This window comes from Xiphias gladius, chromosome 10 (assembly GCF_016859285.1).
Source record: "Xiphias gladius isolate SHS-SW01 ecotype Sanya breed wild chromosome 10, ASM1685928v1, whole genome shotgun sequence".
NCBI classification, from domain to species: Eukaryota; Metazoa; Chordata; class Actinopteri; order Istiophoriformes; family Xiphiidae; genus Xiphias; species Xiphias gladius.
In genome coordinates, this window is record NC_053409.1 from 19,125,094 (window position 1) to 19,139,680 (window position 14,587).

At 39.8% G+C, this 14,587-nt stretch overlaps 1 protein-coding gene across 3 annotated transcripts in view; it reads left to right on the plus strand.

Annotated features, from left to right (window-relative positions):
- The window catches only part of pld1a (phospholipase D1a), a 31,502-nt gene extending 18,907 nt beyond the window's left edge, over positions 1-12,595 (plus strand). For all 3 annotated transcript variants that reach the window (XM_040137079.1, XM_040137077.1, XM_040137080.1), the window contains 16 exons: positions 617-700; positions 2,513-2,594; positions 3,068-3,178; positions 3,287-3,472; positions 4,367-4,580; positions 4,896-5,024; positions 5,442-5,560; positions 5,914-6,027; positions 6,934-7,044; positions 7,365-7,453; positions 7,610-7,723; positions 7,917-7,966; positions 8,144-8,278; positions 8,733-8,886; positions 9,217-9,334; positions 10,115-12,595. In XM_040137079.1, coding sequence (XP_039993013.1) covers positions 617-700; positions 2,513-2,594; positions 3,068-3,178; positions 3,287-3,472; positions 4,367-4,580; positions 4,896-5,024; positions 5,442-5,560; positions 5,914-6,027; positions 6,934-7,044; positions 7,365-7,453; positions 7,610-7,723; positions 7,917-7,966; positions 8,144-8,278; positions 8,733-8,886; positions 9,217-9,334; positions 10,115-10,339 — 2,035 coding nt within the window. In that variant the 3' untranslated portion in view covers positions 10,340-12,595. The remainder of the gene's footprint in view (positions 1-616; positions 701-2,512; positions 2,595-3,067; positions 3,179-3,286; positions 3,473-4,366; positions 4,581-4,895; positions 5,025-5,441; positions 5,561-5,913; positions 6,028-6,933; positions 7,045-7,364; positions 7,454-7,609; positions 7,724-7,916; positions 7,967-8,143; positions 8,279-8,732; positions 8,887-9,216; positions 9,335-10,114) is intronic.
- The last annotated feature ends 1,992 nt before the right edge of the window (positions 12,596-14,587 follow it).

The following is a 14,587-nucleotide window of genomic DNA, read 5'->3' on the forward strand; positions in this document are numbered from 1 at the left end:
CTTCCTTCTTCTTTTAGACTTTCACTGGTAACTATGGAAATGTATTGAGAAGTCTGAGCAGTCAACTCTCTCTTTTGGCTGCTTTGCTAGGTTTCAGGGCTTTTTTTAATCCCCCCCCCTCAGCTGGCAGATTCTGTTGATATTGAATCATCCGTGTGATACTGTAATTATTACACTGTCTTTGCACTGAGCCTGAGGGAAATACGTGCTGTGGTCCTGTGAGCTCACAGAAAAATTGAGTGTTCAAACATCCATTATGTCATGATGACACAGCTATGGGTGTAGTCTGAAACTTGTATGAGTCTTACAAAGTGAAGAAAGTCAGGAAAAGAAAAATGAACTTTCATTACCCTCTCTGTCAGTATTCTTTTTTCAGTCTCCTGATGACTTATTTCTGCTTCTATGGTAGTTTTGAGGCAGTCTTTGATAGGACAGTGCGCTTTGAAACAGCAGAAGTAGTTACCCATTTACTGTATATTGTTCAAAGTGAAACACTGCATATGCTTGTTTACCTTTGTGTGTGTGTGTGTGCGTGTGTGTGTGTGTCAACACAAGCACAATTGAAGATGGTTGTTTTCACAAGTTACTCAGAGTAAACTGTAATATTTTACTGCAGGTATGTGAATGGAAAGACTTACATGGAGGATGTGGCCGATGCTTTGGAGGAGGCCAAAGAGGAAATCTTTATCACTGACTGGTGGTGAGTTTCAGGGTGTGTTTCGTGTACGCATACATGATGTTGAAGATTTTGTGGAGTTGGAAGTGTGTCTGCTGTCAGTACCAAAGTGGGATAACAAAGACACGACGTTAATAGCTCAGTGAGCTCTATCTGCCCAGTTCTAAACTTCTTTAAAAACATGAAAGAATAAAAAAAACACCCGTGGCCGTGATGAAAAGTTCAACTCAGTCCATCTCTCTTTGAGCCATCTGGCATCATTGCTCTGGGTTACCTGTCTCTTTATTGTCAATTCCTTACTGAATGTACCTTTTTTGAAATGATTCATAGCGTGTTGAAACCAAAATATTTGGGTAGTAAAGCCCAGCGCAGGACTGACTGGTCCAGTTGGGATTATTTTTAATTTGATTCTCTGAACTGAAGCTTAGGTTAGCTGTGCACCTTAGGTTACCATGGAGATCTACCCATCTTAAAAGTGAGCCAGCTTCGTGATACCAGAAAACCCGAGTTAAAGGTAGCCCAATGGAGTTTCCTTGTAAACAAACAACAGTTATGAGTAGTAGTAGTATCATGCAACAGATGAACATAATTTAGAATAGCCGTAATGCCCTATTTAACACAGGCCATCATCAGACTGCTGCCAAAGAAAGAGCTAACAACTTGACACTGATACCCAGTTAGTGTAGTACATGCTGTTACACATTACATTATGTATTACCCTCAAGTCCAGGCTCTCTGCAAGGCACTGCAGTGCTACTGGCTCTAATTACAGCCTCATCCACATACCAAGAATAGAAATACACTGACAGAAAGATACAGTCTCCGTATTTGTTTACACTTCGGCTACAACCCCTTTGTCTTTCGCTGTCTCTCCTGAAATTTTTTAAAAATTCTTTTTATTAGCTGTCAGGAATCATGTTCACCACCTGTTAAATTATTATGTGCCCTGTCAGATGATCTGAAAGCATAGTTGTGTCGCTCTGCACTTTGTATGTGTGCTTGCATGCAGGTGTATCTTTTCACTTGTGCGTTGATTTGAGGCATCCAATACAAGTATACGACGATGATTAAGGTTAGAAAAGGTGTCGAAATGAAGAAAAAGAATTCTTCCTTTCAAATCGAAGAAAAATTTGTCTCATGTAAAATCTTCTCAGATGATGATCACACTTACTATATGTAATCATACCCTCAGGATACAATAACCTGGGAGATAGTGTAGATGCAAATCTAATGCAATGTCAATAACCAGCTCAACTGCTATGCATAGTAAAGAGACTTTTCCTTGCCTGTATTTTGTCTGGTTAAATCTCATCACTATTCTCTACCTTTCAGATTTTTAATAGTGTTTTGTATGTAGCTTTCTAGTGGGAAATAAACACTGTATTTGAAAATATTCTTGCCACTGTAATTTCCACTGTAATAGTTTATGGCCCCTCAGAGCTTAATGTGTGACTGTTTGACGTGGCTGAAATCCCTCAGCTCCAAGGCAGTAATCACTGGGCTTATGGTCTCAACCAATGAGGCTTCAGCCTGTGTGATGTGAGCCAATGGCCTTGTAGACATGTAAGCTCAGGATGCCAATGTGAGTGACTCATGAGACCATATCATTATGTCATGTCTGTCACATGTACAGTGCATAAAATGTGTTGGTATGTGTAAAGGATGAATGCAAACATTCCTTTTTGTCTCCTTCCTTTAATGAGTTTTATTTTTTGTTTGAAGTAATGATAGATTCTCTTTGTTGCCTGATGGGAATATATGCATTATGTTTGTCAGTGTGCTTCCCTGTGTATCTGTCTTTGATTGTATCTGTTTCCGTCTCTCCCTCTTGGTCAGGCTGAGTCCAGAGATCTTCCTTAAAAGACCTGTGGTGGAGGGTAACAGATGGAGGCTGGACTGTATCCTCAAACGCAAAGCAGTAAGATGGCTTTGGGCTGCCAACATTATAGGGGAAAAATTACCACTTGCATAGTTTGAGGACTTCACAGAAACAAACACACTCCTTCGAAATGACAGATCAGTTTGCCTTTTTAGGTTGTGAAGATAAAACTACCATCCATCACTTCCATGTGGTAGAATAGCTACAACATTTAAATTCTGCTATTAATACATGAATAATAATTTGAAAATATAATGTTTGTTACTGTAATACATCAGTGATAGTGGCAGTTGTGCCACCTTATTAGTACTTTTACTTTTGTTGCTACTTATTATGTTGCTAATATTTCTATACTTTTACTTCATTTAAACTTTGAATACAGAACCTTTACTTGTAACAAAGGATTTCTACAGTGTGGTATTGCTACTTTTACTCCAGTAAAATATCTCAATACTTCTTCCACCAGTGGTCAAGTGTTAATAAGTAAGAATATATGAATATTCTGCCAACAGCAACAGGGAGTGCGCATCTTTGTGATGCTGTATAAGGAGGTGGAGGTTGCCCTGGGCATCAACTCAGGCTACAGCAAGAGGACCCTCATGCACCTGCACCCCAACATTAAGGTAAATGAAGGAATTGTGAGTATGGAAAGAGTTTTTTTTGCAATGACATAACTTTATTTTATCTTAATATGTAAATGCATGTGTGTTGGTTTCATGTTTGCGGTCCAGGTGATGCGTCATCCAGACCACGTCTCTTCCTCCGTCTATCTTTGGGCACATCACGAGAAGATCGTCGTCATTGACCAATCAGTGGCTTTCGTGGGTGGGATCGACCTGGCATATGGTCGCTGGGACGACAGAGAGCACCGACTCACCGATGTCGGCAGTGTGACACGCTCTGTGGCCCTGGAGCAGGTCAGACACACAAACACACACAAACACACGCGGCTTATTAAAATTGCCGTTCCACACTTTGGAGTTACAGGAAATAAATGGGTTTCTAACCTCCTGACAAATGCTTCAAATATGAGTAGGAGGAAGCGGAGGAGAGGAAATGGTAATCTCTAATTCATTCAGTTTCAAAATGTGGGAATGACAGAGTGCCATTGCACGTACCGTCAGAGACCGCCTGTGGTCTGTGTGTGTGTGTGTGTATTAATACAGAACATAAAGAGCACTCACTTCTACAGTGCCAGCTATTGAACAGGCCTCTTCATTTTAACGAGTAGACACACACAAGTAGACACATATTCTACACCATTGACATTACAGTCAATATATTTATTTACTTAACCATAACCCAACAAAAGCTTAACCCCTCTTCTAGATTTGCAGGGGTTTGTCTGTCCAGCCAGTTCCTTGGTCCTGAGTAAGATATCTAAACATATACTGGACAGTAACATCAATGTGCCACGAAAATTGCCCCCCAAAGGATGAACCCTCTGAATAAGCTTTCTTTAAGTACAGCCTTTCAACAAAATTGTAACCATCTGTGCTCAGTCCAAAAACACACAGTAAAAATTGCTTTATTTCCATTCAATTTCTTGTGAATATTCATAGTTTCCAGATGTTAAATCCTGGTGTTTTTAGGGTCTCCCAACCTTTTTGCACAAGATATCTTGTATTGCAAGGTTGATATACTCCAAAGGGGAATAAACCCTTTTGATTGTAATGAAGCCCTGACAGGTCTTCTAGCACTTTCACACACAACAAAACCTATGGCTCTTAATTGTGATTTTTAACCTGTCCTTATTAATTTTATTAACCCGCACTATGTGATTTATATTACTGTTGTTTTCATGGCCTCAGGCTGGCTCCACCAATATTCCATCCAGGAAGGGCGTGTCCTCTGTGGATGGCGTCTCCCAGAGCAATGGACGAGGGACATCGCCAGTTGATCCGGTGGACTTGCCCAAGCTCAAGGGGATTGGTCGCAATAGGAAGTCTCGCTTCAGTCTGTACAGACACCTGCATAAACACACGCTGCAGCATGCGGACAGTGTCAGCAGTGTGGACAGTGCGGGTATGTTTGTATGAGAATAACAGACCATATGAAAGAATCAGAGTGAGAGCGGTACAGGATAAGTTGAAACTCCCCTGTTTTGGCAAAAAAAATTGCTCTACTACCTCCACCTCTACATCAGTGGGTTGGTGTGGGTGAGAATGGGTGAATCAGAGGCACATTGTAAAGATCTTTGGTATAAAAGTACTATATACTTTGAATGCAGTCTTTTTACCATAATATTTTCATTCTCTGTGTGTGTGTGTGTGTTTGTGTGTGTGTGTGTGTGTGTGTGTGTGTGTGTGTGTGTGTGTGTGTGTGTGTGTGTGTGTGTAGGGAGTGGTTCTGTGCGAAGCCTAAAGACAGGTGTTGGAGAGTTACAGGGCAACACTCGCTTCTGGCATGGAAAAGACTACTGCAACTTTGTCTACAGGGACTGGATCCAGCTGGAGAAACCTTTTGATGGTCTGGTACACTCACTCACAAACTTTCTTATTTAGGTCTTACTCTGAAAAGCTCCCTCTATTGCCAGGTTCAAAATTCTTTTCACTTAATATTACTCTTAGTCTCACAATTTTTTACCATCATACCAATTTAATGGAAACAAATAGTCATCTGGAAAACTAAGATGGAGTAGAACTGAGTACTATAAAACACATGCAACATTTGTTCCGCTTTTTTCTCTGCATCCCTCTGCAACAAACCCTCTGACCCCGCTGTGCTTCTTTCTCCTGTCTTCTTTCCTTTTTCACACTGTCCCAGGAGATTTCTTTTAATCCTTCTTTGTCCTCTCTTCATCTCTTTGCTGCCATCCTTTCCTCATGTCTTCTCCCATTTCCACCCTTTTTTCCTAACTTTTTGGGTCCCTGCCACTCTCTGCAGACTTCATCGACAGATACACCACTCCCAGAATGCCTTGGCATGACATCGCCTCAGTGGTTCACGGCAGAGCTGCCCGGGATGTGGCCAGACACTTCATTCAGCGCTGGAACTTCACTAAGGCACTTGAACACATACACACTATGTACATTAAGAAACAAACAAAGGGATGTAGAGCAGAATTCAAATTTAGGGCTGATCTGGTTTACTGGGGTTATTTGACAGTACTATTTTTAAAGTGAGGCGAATTCAGGGTTGTAATTACAGCAAGCAGTAGCAAATGCTAATTTGATGCTAAATTTAAGCGGGGAAATACTTATTTGGCTAAGTCATAGGAAATGTTTGACCAGAACAGTGGAAAAATACCTTAATCCCCACACTCATGCTTTCCATTTTGCTCTTTTCCATTTCTCCTCTCTCTGACTCCATTTTTTACCTTCTCTCTGCCGAAATTCTCCAACCGTCTCTCCGACAGATCATGAAGCCAAAGTATCGCTCTCTGTCTTATCCATTCCTACTGCCCAAGTCTCACTCCAGCGCCAGCGAGCTCAGATACCAAGTCCCTAGCTGCGTCAATGCCAAAGTGCAGGTAAAAGAACACTTGAAGTACCCTTTTTTTTCTGACTGCACTGCATTACACAGAATGAGAAACTGTGACAAAAAAGCCAGCCATGGACCAAACACCAAAAAGCACCAATGGTTAAAAAATACAGAGAAAAGACAAGAACACACAGAGTATAAACTCCACTCTCCTGCACTATCCTCTGCATCCCAGTGTGCAAGCAGTGCTGGAAAGAGATAAAAGAGAGTGAGCGTTAAGAAAACTCCCCATTGGCCAAAAAGTTACATAACTACAAAGGTTTGCACTTGCTGCGGACTCTTAAGGATCTTTAGCTGAAAGGAACTGACCCTTGAGTGAAATGTTTGACTAAAATAAGAAGGACATGAAGATCCTGTTTCAAGTCCATCATGTTTTTGCTTTAAGAGACAGTTATTTTTTCCCTTAGTGTCATTTGTTAAATGTTTGATTTTCCTTTGTTTTCCTCTTTTAAAACAAGGTACAACATTTCCATTTGTATCCATTAAAACTATCCCTGATGATCTTCAAAACTTTTGAAAGTGTTATCATGTTACTATGTCTAATTTTGTATTATTGAATAAATTTATATATATGGTTTATAACCTTGATTGCAATAGCAGCTAGGGCTAGCCAAGAAAAAAACTCCAAATATATTTGGAGTATATGCAAATATATGCCAGTAGTTATTAGGTTTTTGACACAAGGCAGATAAGTTCCATAATGCACAGAAAACCATGCTTGGCTAGATATACAGCAACAACCACAGCTGCCTTGTTGGCAACACTTCTCATTTCTGCTACATTTATTTCATACAGTATTTAAGTACACACACTCATGATGGTGATGAAAAAGATGCAAAATGCCGCCCTTTTTTTAGAATTACTGCTACAATAACCCTATGTCTGTATGTATAAGGTGCTGCGGTCGGCAGCAGACTGGTCAGCAGGCATAAAGTACCACGAGGAGTCCATCCATAATGCCTATATCCAGGTCATTGCCAAGAGCAAACACTACATCTACATAGAGGTAAACCAGCATTGAGACTAGGATTGTGAAAATAAAAGACAAATGCCGTTTTGAGAGGTGCATTTCGTACGACTTGGTTTTGGGAAAAAGCTGTTCCCTCTCGTTTGTTGCCAGTTTTTCTAAAATACTGATAATGATGTAAGCTGAGTCCTTCAGAGGTTTTCTTACAATGTTAGTAATGAGTTAGCTCCACCGAGAGCTAACTCATTACTAACTCATCGCTTTGACGTCAGTAAATTTGTCAGTGTGTGTGTTTTTAATTATCATTGTTCAATAAAAACATTTCTCTCTGGGTTTGTGTTTTACCTTCCTCTTTTCAGAACCAGTTCTTCATCAGCTGTGCCGACAACAGAACGGTCTACAACAAGATCGGAGACGCCATCATTGAAAGGGTCATCAGAGCGCACAAGTACTGCCCTTTATTTAGTACTTCCCTTTATATATGTTTAGAAAGGAAGTTTTATGTGCTGCACATGTAGACAAGATTCTTTTCTCTCTGCCTCTGCTTCTTACAACAGCAATGAAACTCCGTGTCTGTACGTAACTGATGTGTGTTTGCTCATAGGGAGGGTAAGAAGTACCGTGTCTATGTGGTCACCCCTCTGCTTCCTGGCTTTGAGGGAGATATCACCACGGGAGGAGGGAACGCCATTCAGGCTGTTATGCACTTCAACTACAGGTTAATCACTTTAGATTTAAGAAGTCTGATTTTTATATAGAAAGAGGAAGAGTGAAAGGACATGGGAAAGCATAAGTGAAAGCATCATTAGAATTCTATTGTAGTTAATTTCTTTCAAGTTGATGCAAGCCTGGAATGTACTTATACAATATTTATATACTTTTTGAGTAGTTTAAACCTCTTGTCTCCTCAGAACCATGATCAGAGGAGAGTACTCCATCATCTCCCAGCTGAATAAGGAGAGTAAGTACAAGAATAAACTATAGTATTAACTGATTTGATACCTGATATTAAGGTTAGAGTTGGAAAAGTGATCATATTCTCCTAATTTGATCCTCTTCTTTAATATAACCCCAATGTCATCCTTCACTCTTCTGAATTTTGTTTTCTTCCTGCCCTCTCCTCTCCTCTGTTTCGCAGTGGACGACCAGTGGATGAACTACATCTCCTTCGCTGGTTTGCGGACGCACGCTGAGCTGGAGGGACGCCTGGTCACAGAGCTCATCTACGTCCACAGCAAGATGCTCATCGTGGATGACAACACAGTCATCATTGGTTAGTCTGTTTCTAGTCTCCTCTTTCAACTTCTTCTGTTTTTTTAATTACCTACGATGCTCTCACCAGCTACTGTTTGAGGCAACTAACAACTCCGCCTTGAAACCATCAAAATGTGATGAAGCCAAGAATCTGCCTCTATTTCTCTTCCTTTCACCATGTGTGCAGCTAACAAATAGACATGTGAATACTACTTATATATGTGTTCAGTCTGATATAGCTCCTTTGTGCCACCTGCTGGCTTATAAGGTGCAGTTCACTCTCATAGTACTTTTATGACAATCAACAAAAGGCTAAAAATTCTTACTAACATCCATCTCTTTCTTCTTTTTTTTTTTTTTTTTTTTTTTAATTTCTCCAGTAGCAACACATCTTGACTGATCAACCTGTTCGAAGAGCTTGGGCTCGCTTGTTTATAAAATCATAATTTCGTTGTCATGTGTGTGTGTTCCAGGTTCTGCTAACATCAACGACAGAAGCATGCTGGGTAAACGCGACAGTGAGGTGGCGGTGGTTGTTGAAGACTCCGAAAAGGTGACTTCTGTGATGGATGGACAGGAGTATGAAGCTGGACCTTTTGCACTCCAGCTACGCCTGGAATGCTTCAGGTGTGTGTGTGTGTGTGTGTGTGTGTATGTGTGCATGAAACAGAAAGAGAGGTGCATGTTACAAACTTGTGGCATCATAAAAAGGTGATGATATTATTTGAAAGTAATTCTTTTATCTTGTCATTCATACTGGTGTATCCTTCTCAAAAGGCTCAGTGTAAATCTGGAAAAAAAAACATTGTCAAATGTGACAAATATGACAGAAACCTAAGTCACATTTTACAAATAAACTAGAAGAAGTTTTCCCCCTTATTTAAAGTTACCGTATTTTTCCCCTTCTCTCTGTCTCTCCCTCTTTCTCCCTCTCTCTTTCTCCCTTTGTCTGAACAGGACTATACTCGGAGGTCACACTGACACCAGCATTGACCTGTCTGACCCTATAAGTGATCGTTTCTATAAGGAGGTGTGGATGACCACAGCCGGCCGCAATGCCACCATTTATGAGAAGGTAGGTTGGACGTGATGGTTTAGTCAGATTTGATTAAACTTTTTTTCAGTCTAAGCTGTACTTTGTGGACCTCAGTTGTATTTAGGCTCAATACTGGGTTCACAATTTTTCAGGTCTGTCTTAAAACAAAAACCAGCCAAATCCGCAGTCCTCACTCTGTGCAAAATTGCATTCCAAAGTTCACCTGAAGCTTATATGGGGCTTCAGCAGTCTGAATTTATCAAATCAAGTGGGTATCTTCCAAAGGTATAGAAAGTACAAAATTCTGTTAGCGTGTTGCTATCCCTCCATCACAGCTCGGCAAAGAAACACTGTTCCAGGGAAACACAAAGAGGTAATTTGGCATTTAAAAGATTTTGACTGTGGAGTATGTTTACCCATTTTATTTGATTAACTGAGACTGCTGAAGCCTCCTTTTAACTTAAGATAAACTTTGGAAAAATTCTTTGCAAAGAAGTAGGTCTCTGGACTTTGTCCCCCATCAGTTCCATTGGCCACATTTCACGAAGGGATTTTTTACGTGTGGTATGAACCACATGAGTGATGACAGCAAGGAAAAAAAATGTTTCAATAAATGTGTGAGTTTCTTAATGTACAGATGTTTGTGCCAGTCCATCCGGTAGTTGATGAGATGTTTCAGTCTAAACCCAAGTAATGGTCAGGCTGACTAACTGATTGACATTGCCTTTCCAAGGGCCACACCATTAGAGTGGATAAAAACAAGCGCTTCGTTTAAGGACAGCAGTATGTTTGCAGTACATTATGTGTTTTGTTTTTCAGGTATTCCGCTGCCTCCCCTCGTCTCTGGTTAGGAACATGTATGAGCTGGAGCAGTTCCAGTCGAAACCAGGCTTGGCCCAGACCGACCTGGCCCGCGCTCAGGAGGAGCTGCGCAAAATCCGAGGCTTCTTGGTCCAGTTTCCTCTGGACTTCCTGTCTGAGCATAACCTCATGCCTTCTGTTGGAACAAAGGAGGCCATGGTCCCAACTGAGATCTGGACATAAAGGACGTGAAACCACTGCCACCTACTTACACATCTGAACTGAACTATTTAATGAGTATCTTGAGTGGATTCTCCGTAATGTCATCGTCATCGAATGTGTAATATTGGATTTGCAAGAGATCGCCTTCGATGAATATAATCTAGAGATGAAAGGATAGTTTACAGCTCTCTTCTGGATTGATTTGACTGCTGGGCACTGACAAATCTCTCAAATCTGTTTTTACTGAAAAACACTTTACAGTGGTTACAGCTTAAAAGGGTAAGCACTAAAATTTGGGACGTATGAAGAACAAAAAGACATTACGCATGAGGACAACGGTTATGACTGCATTGTGACTGGATTCACATTGTGGCACATGAACCTGGGGTTTTTGGAATCAAACTCAACTCTGGACACAAGGCAGTGACGATTTCTAAGGGACCAGGTTGAGGCACTAGTAAAGTCTAAGACAACAGTGCTAATAAATATTCAGCTCTCTCAACATACGCAGAGATGGTGACGCATGTGACCCACTGAGTTTGTGTTGTATGCTCGTAAGGTGCATTAGTGCTACATACACTGTATATGAGCTCAGAGAGGAGTTTCTGAGCTTGCCTATGTGCTGCTTTGGACGAGTTTAAAATCTTGTTTTCTCAGATGTATCGTGAAGATCTTTTCTAATCCTAAACATGTGCTTGCTCTTCACTGTGGTCGCACATGCACAGAGACAATTTTACTGGTTCAACAGTGGTGCATGATTTACTAACTATGCTCAAATCTCCTTAACGAGATTGCCATGATGCATGTGCCAATCACGGCTCTGAAAAACCCATCAGATACATTATTCTTACTGTCAAAGGTGTTTTGTGAGAGATAATTATTGACACGCGAGATACGAACTTTCTATACTGCTGAAATCAAAGTGAATCAAAGTGAACCGTGTTGAGCTGACCCGGGTACTGAAGCTAATTCGACCCAGTTTGTCATTCTGTGTTTGAAAGAGAAAAACGGCTGTGCCACTGTGGCCAACATTAGAGGCTGGATGAGACAATCTGCTCACAAATTCATGGAAGCAATTTCTTCTTTGCTCAACAGATGGTGCTAGCTTCTTAAAAATACAGTCTATATACAGTAATGGAACATTTTGAGGTGAGACTTTTACATCTCCTGCCTGTTTTTATTAGTCTTATAGCAAAGGGTTTCTACTAAGTGCAGAAATACAGTCTTTGAAACAATGTAAAGAATGAAAATAAAAACAATATTTTCCATATAGCATGCAGCTGTTGCCAGATCTTCCATATTAAGATACAGTTTGAAATTGCTTTTTACATTTCCACTTTTCTGGCAGTTCCACTTGTATTTTGTTTTCTTATGTATGTGACCTATGAGGCAATTGACTAATATTGTATATGTGAATGTTTGGCTTCCGTTGACTAATTTGTTTTTAATTTTTACCATCTGTCAGCGTGTCTTGTTTGACCACCAACCCCCTCGAATGTGAAGTTAAATAACCACTCCTTTGGAATCCAGCTGTGCTCAGCTATGGCGACAAACACATAAAATGTAACAGCAAATAAATTTGGTTAAAGATCATCACTTAGGCTATGAAACAATTAAGGCTGACTTTGGAGCTGCTGGAAAGAGGAATCCTTTAAATCAGCAACATAAATAGCTTCATTTGGCAGAGATCTTTTCTCTTCTCATCAAGGGGCAGCCCCTGTAAATCACTGGCATTATTTAACAGAAGCAATAAATGCATTGTATGGGTTCTGTCAATGAAATATAGATTTTATTTTTTATTTTTTTTGATGGGACCAGGAAAATTATAAATGTTAACTGGAGTGATTGTGTTTTTGGAAACATTATGTTCTTTGTTTCTACAAAGACAAAAATTCAAGCAGTTTTTCTTTTCACTTTTTATTGATTTTGACAATGTTGCCTGCATTGTTTACCCTCACTATCTTCGTCAGTGCATTATTTATGGAATATGAATCATTTAACATTCTATGAACATTTATCGTTTAAATATAGGGCATGGTTTTATGGACGGTTGTGGATTTGCAATCAAGCCCCTGTTTCTTTATCATAACAATTATACAGCAGTCTTCTCTGTCAGATATCTTTACCCCTTGACCTCAATTTAGCTGGTGTTGCTACCACTCTGTTTATGTGCAATACCTTTTTTGTACAGTTGAAGGTATTTCTAATTCCTATCTATTCACTTAACACAGTGTAACTCGTAATTTAAATGGATAACAAATAAAAATGATCTTTGGAGTATTTGCTTGTTTCATCCCACGGAAATAATGGCAGTAGGAAGTTTAAATTAATACAGCGGCACCATAACTATGTTGGATTAGAGCCGGCCAGACTGCAAGGCTGTTCCAATTTTAGTCATTCAGGTAATAGGCGTTTTTATATTTGATATCTTGCATTATGAAGCTCAAAGATATGCACGTCTCTCGGAAAGAAAAACACAAATACCCGTTTAACCTGTTTCCAAGTCACAAGTCTTCATCTTGTTTGACACATCGGCAAAATTAGTTCTATTTTTATATAGATTATATAAAACACATTCAACGGTCACAACTTGGAAAACAAGTTAATGTAAAAACTTTATTCTAGAAATTTTCTAGTTGATGGAAAAAATTTTGAGAAATCTTAAATGTTGTCAGGTTTCGCTTAGCTTTGCACCTTTACTGTAAAGTTGTGATTAGGTAGAAGCCACTAAGTCGATTTAATTGCAAGAGCAATCTGGCCATAGGTTCTCAATTGCATCGGCAGCTTAAGTGGTAATAAGAAACACTATTGGGGCTAACACATGTGATCGTACAATAGACCCTCTGGTTGAAGCCAAGTATTGACATACAAAAGCAATGGAGAATTATTATTGTAGTTTGCTGCTTAAATTGTAGAGCATCCTATCATCAGTGTCAAACAAACATGAAGCTGATGATTATCATGAAATCCACCATCACCGACAATTCCTATGAAACATGTCAGTGCCATTTTTTTTTTTTAATGTAAAACACCACGAAGTTTACCACAGGTGATCTGCAGGTTTTCCTAGTGTTGTAAACCGCAAGACTGAAGTATTAATATGGAACTGGGCTGTTATGTTGTACAATTAGGGGTTGTGGGGCTGACAGATGAACCTAAGCATCTCACGACATACAGTACAAAGGCAGTTCTTTGAAAACACATGAGGAGCTTAACAGAGGCTTACATAAATGAGGACACGGACATTAAAGAGACGTTCTGTGGAAACCTGAGAGTGGAGCTACTCAAAAAAAAAAAAAAAGACTGAACAGGTTTGTGTTTGATGGATAGAAAATGACACAACAGATTTACTGCCTAATTCTCCTCTTTTGAAAGAGGGTTCTTGTGTGGATTTGTGTCTACCAAAACACTTTGGCAGGCCAGAACAACACCTGGTTGACCTCACCAAACCTGGTTCCTTAGAAATTCTTTTTGTGTGTGTTGGCGTAGGAGCAAAAAAAAACTAATGAAGAAATACTTTTCAAGTACAGGCATCATAGCCTTTGGCTGATTGAAAGTAAGTTTGGCAGTGTGGTTATCAGTTTGGAACATACATGCTTTTTAGAGGTGTGAGAATAAGTAGATAGCTGTGTACCACATTTTCCAACTGTTAACTCTGGTGTTTTATACAAACGTAGACATGAACACTTAAAGGGGCACTCCATACATTTTACATATGAAGTTCAGTTTAATCCTAAAGAATACTGTCTTCAGCCTGTGAGACCAGTCGCATAATGTATTTGTGGGTCTAGAGGGAGCTTTCCAAACTCTGAAAGAATAACTTTTGACTATCTAACAGGAGTCCCGCTTTCCAACATGTTGGTTTGCAGTTCGAAAGTAAGGAAATTCAGGATCCTCCCACGTGTCGGACTAAAAAGTGTTCAGTGTGCAGCCACGTACTTGTCTTCGCTGAAGCTGGGGAGATAGCTGTCGAGAGTGAACACAATGATTGAATATATTTTATCGTGCAATTATTGTTGCTAACACATAAGCAGCAATCTAATCGTGTCGCTGGTAAGGCTAATTTTAACTATTATTCGGTGGAGTAAAAAGTAGGAATATTTCCCTATGAATTGCAGCATCGTAGAAGTATAAAAAAGCACAAAGAGAAAATACTCAAGTTAAGTACAAGTACCTCAAATTTGTACTAAACTACAGCTATTGAGTAACAGTATTTAACTACATTCCACCACTGGTCAGGATATCACTTCTTCTGCAGCTTCAATGTTG